Source organism: Rana temporaria, chromosome 1, assembly GCF_905171775.1.
Source record: "Rana temporaria chromosome 1, aRanTem1.1, whole genome shotgun sequence".
NCBI lineage: Eukaryota > Metazoa > Chordata > Amphibia > Anura > Ranidae > Rana > Rana temporaria.
Window position 1 is genome coordinate 66,875,090 of NC_053489.1, and position 6,000 is coordinate 66,881,089.

The window sequence follows — 6,000 nt, forward strand, 5'->3', positions numbered from 1 at the left end:
GAGGCACAGGAAGGAAATTTGTAGATTCATGGGTGCAACTTTTTCACTTTTCAATACATTTTTATATAAAGAAAATTATGTTGTATAAAACCTAGCGTAAAAACGTTTTGAAGTAGCCAAGAAGCATGGATGCAACTTTTTTTGAAGATGCAAGTACACATGCGACGCATACAGTTGTTACAACCAGTAAAGATCACCACTTTACATTGTTTCAAGAAGTAAAAGATCACTTTTTTGTATTATTGCAGAAGAATAAAATTGAATGAAGGCACTCTTGAGTGTCTGAGTGAAAGTGTTAGTTTTGTAAGGAAGGCAGTCTCCTATATCTTCCATTGTATGCAGTATAGTCCATCTATTTTGTTATGTGGCATAGGGAAATTTTTTGCCCTTCTGGTTTTCTTCTGATAAGTGGTTACACATGGGTCCCAGTTTTTAATAACTCCACACATGCATGACTGTTGGGTGCAGCTAATTAACTGGTTTATATGTGAACTGATTTTCCCCTTGTGTTGGGGAATGGCCCTCTGTTTCCAGAAAGGGGTTGGTTTGGGACTTTGAATGAGGCCCCATACACACGAGAGAATTTATCCGCGGATACGGTCCAGCGGACCGTTTCCACGGATAAATCCTCTCAAAGATTTCCGCAGATTTCTATGCGATGGAGTGTACTCACCATCGCATTGAAATCCGCGCGGAAATCCTCTGGCGATGACGTGTCGCGCCGTCGCCGCGATTATGACGCGGCGACGGGCGCGACGCTGTCATATAAGGAATTCCACGCATGCGTCAAATCATTACGACGCGTGCGGGGAATCCCTTTGGACGGATGGATCCGGTGAGTCTGTACAGACGAGCGGATCCATCCGTTGGGATGGACTTCAGCAGATGGATTTGTTGAGCATGTCAGCAAATATCCATCTGCTGGAAATCCATCCCAGGGGAGATTTATCCGCGGATAAAGATCCGCTGGCGTGTACACACCATAGGATCTATCCGCTGAAACCCATTTGCTGGGATTTATCTGCGGATGGATTCTATGGTGTGTATGGGGCCTGAGGCATATGAATAAAATGAGCATACACCTCCATTCCTATTAGTTAATAAGAAAAGGAGAGTTGGGACTTTAAATGAGGTGTGTTTGCACAAATGTGAATTTAATACACAATATTAAGTAATATGTTTATTCATGAATTGCACATGAGACATGGTACATGTGTATTTATTTAAATTTTTCCAAACGGCTTTTTAGAAGTATGATCACATCACAAACAGGAGAGCACAACATTTCAGAGTCACGCAGGACCCCTTCGTCAGCATGTAATGACAAAGGGGGGTGCACGGTCAATGGTGAGCATGCGGGAGATCGGGCAGTGCATGCTGGGTAAACCAGCTGCACTCATCCCAGGACTCGCTGGTGCCAGCTTCAGATGGCTGCCGCCAGCATGTCACCGGGGGCAACTAACCTGGACATCTGGCAAGTAAGCAATTTACTTAAAACACTTTTTTTTTTTGCATAGTCAGTATTGTAAGGATCACTGGGATGTTTTGATTGCATTTTGTTTTGGAGTAGGAGACTGTAGCTCTTTTGTAAATCTTTCAGGGTTGTGCTTGGACACAATCTTTTCTAAATGTTCACTATAATATAGCAAATCTTCACCTTTTTGTGTACAAGTTATGTGATCATTATCACTCTGCAAAGCGCATTCAGTGGATTTCTTAATTAACAGAAATGTGCTTGTTTTTCAGGTTTGCAACAGTGTCTTCAATTGCTGGGACCAGTTCAAAGACCACCTGGTTCTTCACACAGGAGACAAGCCCAATCACTGTACACTGTGTGATTTGTGGTTTATGCAAGGCAGTGAGCTGAGGAAACACCTACGTGAAATACACAACATCTCCGAAAGAATAGTGACCGAGGTCATGCTTCCTTCTGACTCGGCAGAAATGGACACTGTGCCTTCAATGACCTTTGTGGAGCAGGTGGAACAAGTCCATGTGGTGCCAGTAGATCAAGTTATCCAAGTGCAAGTGGATCCTCCTCAGCTGACGGTAGGTCAGTTGCACCAAGATCTTTTGGAAGTAAATCAAGTGAAAGGCACCCACATACTAGACCTACAGACTCAGGTACATATGGGTCACATAGAGGTGGAACATCTTCAGATAGACCCTGGTACAGAGGTTCATGTTGAAGAAGTACATGTAAACCAGATACACATGGAGGAAGTTGAGGCTGAACTTTTGGATGAAACCAATATTCATCACATTGAACATGCTATTGAAGAACATGCCTGCCACACAGAGGAAGCAGAACTTCATCAAATTGTCCACACGGGAGCTGAAAACTTACAAATCCGGCAGCTGGAGATTACACATTTGGAAGCTGCCGCTGAGTAGAACATTGCACTGAGAAAACTGAGGGACAGACAAGTGTTGAATAGGGTTGGCTTTGTTTCTTGATAACTTATCTCTTGAGTTCGAGAAGTGATATGTTTGGCAGACAGCCATCGCATATTCCCTAATTTTTTTTATAAGCTGTGGACTTTCTGTAGAAAGTATGTGAGCCCCAAGAATTAAATTGTCATGAGAGGAAATACTTTGGATCGAATAAACCAACCAGATTCTACCTGTCACCTTTACCACCCATGCCCCCGACAGCACCCACTCCTTATTCAAACCTACTTCTTAATTAGGATAGGATATTGTGTGCCATATCCCAATTTATTACATTTTGTCCTGTCCAAGGAGAAGATTGAGGTAATATCTGTCCATTTTGGGGCAGTTTGTCATTGGTTAAGATCAGAATATCCAAGAGCTTCCACGCCTATACAGATTCTTTATTTATGGCAGGCGCAAAGTTCTCACCCAGCATTTTCTGTGGTAAATCTTTGTTTGATGTTGTTGAAGTGCACATGTGCTCAGACTATGAAAAATAAAGTATTTATATATACCCGGTCTCTCTGCAGAGACCTGATATACTCGCAATCAGAGAAGCTTATACTCCCTGCTGACTGGAGAGTTCTAGCTCTGATTCAGTTAGGGTGTGTCCAACCTCTGCAGACAGTAGCTTTAGAAGAGTAAAGTTGGCTACACATTATACAATTTATTTTTTTCCCTCTTGTACAATTTTTCTTTTAGATTTATCAAAACCATACAATGAGGTCAAACCTAAACATTTTCAAATTGTATGCAATCAGACAGGCCTTTGCACCATATTTAACAAGAATAACAGTGAAGCGCTACCTCACCCAAATGCTCCCTGTTGGGTTCAACTCGGTGAACAAATCGGTGTAAAAAATAAATGCAGTATACCATAAAAATCACAATTGCTGTGCAAAAAAGTGTGTATGTATGTGTGTGTATAATTTTACATACACACACGCGTTGATATAGGTGATAAACTCAAAGCAATAGTTGATCAATTCCACAATGAAAGTGCTTTCTTCTTGGTGCAAGTGTCTATGTATCCAATAGTGACAGTCCAAATATTAGTGACTCTGCACATCAGTGGCCTCCACCAGTCTCTCTATGTGCTCGCCTCGCAAGAAGACCCACCATAGGGTCTAATGGCACCTTTTTCTTGGACCCCTTTCACACTGGGGGTGTCGGCAGTAAAGCACCGATATTTTTAGCAGTGCTTTACTGTCATTTTTGTGTCGCTATTTGGGGTGCTTTTAACCCTTGCTAGCTGCCAAAAAAGGTTAAAAGCACTGCTGCAACGGCGGTTTCGTGGCACTGCCCATTGATTTCAATGGGCGCTGTAGGAGCAGTGTACACGTCGCTCCTACAGTGCCTCAAATATGCTACTAGCAGGATTTTTTTTTTAGCATCCTGCCAGCGCACCGTGAAAGAAGTGGCCGTTTCAGAGCGCTTTGCAGGCGCTATTTTTAGCGTTCTAGTGCCTGCAAAGCACCTCAGTGTGAAAGGGGTCTTGGGGGTATTAATCCAGCAATCTGTCGTCCCTCTATCTGAATATGGACTCCCAATCACTTAGATAGCGGTCCTCGTAAGTAGATGTCATAAGGGTAGTAAAGAACTCTACATAGTGTTTTATCGTTGTGAACAACTCACATTTGCAGATGCACTATTCCTGGTGCACACAAATTAATCGCTTGTATGGGTCGGGTATGTAATCCCTGGATCACTAAAAACCTCTTCAGATCCTCGGCCCTGTGTCCCCAGCGGCTCGTTCTCTGCTTCCTGACTGTGCGTGATGACGTCACAGGCTCCACCTTGATGCGTTTCGTCACTACACTCGTGACTATATCAAGAGGTGCGAGTCTTGGATTATTGCATTGCTTATATATAGTCCGTACAGCCAATGAGAAATTACCATCGGCTATCTTATTATAGCCCGTCATGGTGGCCATTTTGTTGTGGTCCGTTTTTAATAGGTAAAGCAGCCTATGAGAAATTCATCTCGGCCATTTTTAGTGTAGCCCATCACGGTGGGCCATCGTGCTATAGTCCATCACTGAATGTGTGATAATCTGAAATGTTGATATAAAACTAATTTACAGGTCATCCTGCTGGGTCATGACCAATAAACAATGGCCATTTTATATTTTTAATTCCTACTTGTATCTGAGAGAGAACACTGTTCATGGTAATGAATGTAAACATCATTGCGAGCCCAGTCCCACTCCTGGGCTGTACTATAGACTGTCACTATTGGATACATAGACTCTTGCACTAAGAGAGCACTTTTATTGTGGAATTGGTGAACTACTGTTTCGAGTTAATCTATATCATCTGTTTATATATATATATAATTATAAAAATGACTTTATTTTTGTAAAGCAATTGTGATTTTTATGGGTTACTGTATATATTGCTTTTTTTTTTTTTTTTTTTTTTTTTTTTACACCGATTTATTTGTTCACTGAGTTGAATCCAACAGTGAGCAATTGGGTGAGGTAGCACATCACTATTGTTATATCTATTTTCATGTGGGAACACATTTTGTGTTGAGCAGCGCCTCTTTACCTTCACACCTGTTTTAATATATTACACATAGCGCAGAAGTATTTTTATTTTTACTTTGCACTATATATTTTAATGTAGATCTAAAGAAAATTGAACAAAAAAAAATGTGTAATGTGTAGCCAGCTTAAGGCTGGCCATACATCTTTATACAATTTTCCTTTTTAGATTTACGAAAACCATATGAGGCCAAACCTAACACTTTTTTTTTTTTTTTTTTTTTTTTTTTTTTATTTGCATGCAATCACGCAGGCCTTTACACTACATAGTTGAAGGTAAATCTAAGGGAAATTGAATAAGAAAATTGTCTATGTATGGCCAGCTTAAAGTAACACCTAAAGGCTAAATGGTTTTTCTTTTTTGATAGCGTAATGGAGGGTTATAACCCCTGTCAGTTTATTTCTTCCCAAGCTGCGTCCCATTGGGGAGATTTCCCTTTACTTTCTGTTCCATAGCCAAAACAGGAAGTGAGATAAAATACTTGCAAATTAAGGGAATTCTTTGGGATCGCCAGGTCACCAGAACTAGTGTCCACATTAGATTTACCTTTCTCTTTTCTGGGGACAACCCAAAATTGGGGTTTTCTTTTACTTTCCATAATAATGGTAAACAGGACTAATGGGGTGAATCTCTCTAATGGGGGCAGAGGTAGCACTAAAAACCTAATGGGTCTTCTAATCCATCTCCACTCTATCCTAAAGCAGTAAAAAAAAGAATGCATGGGTCAGTCCTTGCTACTACTGCTGTGGCTGCTTCAGAAGGATGACAAACTGATATTTTGCTTTGATGCACCTGGAATGTATTTAGCTGATTATTTAAGCTGAAGGTTCAGTTGGACTTTATTACAAGTCCTCAGTGGCCTCTGTGGCTGCAGGTACTATGGAGTAATTCATCCTCAGATCACAACAGTCTGGCTCGTCTTTTTTTTTTTTTCTGGTTGGAAATGCCATTTGAGGGCTTTGTTTACATGTCGGGCAGCAAAACCTCTGCTGCCAGAGAAAATAAGAGTTAATGCCTTTT

At 41.1% G+C, this 6,000-nt stretch overlaps 1 protein-coding gene across 3 annotated transcripts in view; it reads left to right on the forward strand.

Moving 5' to 3' along the window:
- The window catches only part of ZNF131 (zinc finger protein 131), a 30,745-nt gene extending 27,760 nt beyond the window's left edge, over positions 1-2,985 (forward strand). For all 3 annotated transcript variants that reach the window (XM_040338930.1, XM_040338937.1, XM_040338942.1), the window contains one exon: positions 1,747-2,985. In XM_040338930.1, coding sequence (XP_040194864.1) covers positions 1,747-2,394 — 648 coding nt within the window. In that variant the 3' untranslated portion in view covers positions 2,395-2,985. The remainder of the gene's footprint in view (positions 1-1,746) is intronic.
- Positions 2,986-6,000: the final 3,015 nt, after the last annotated feature.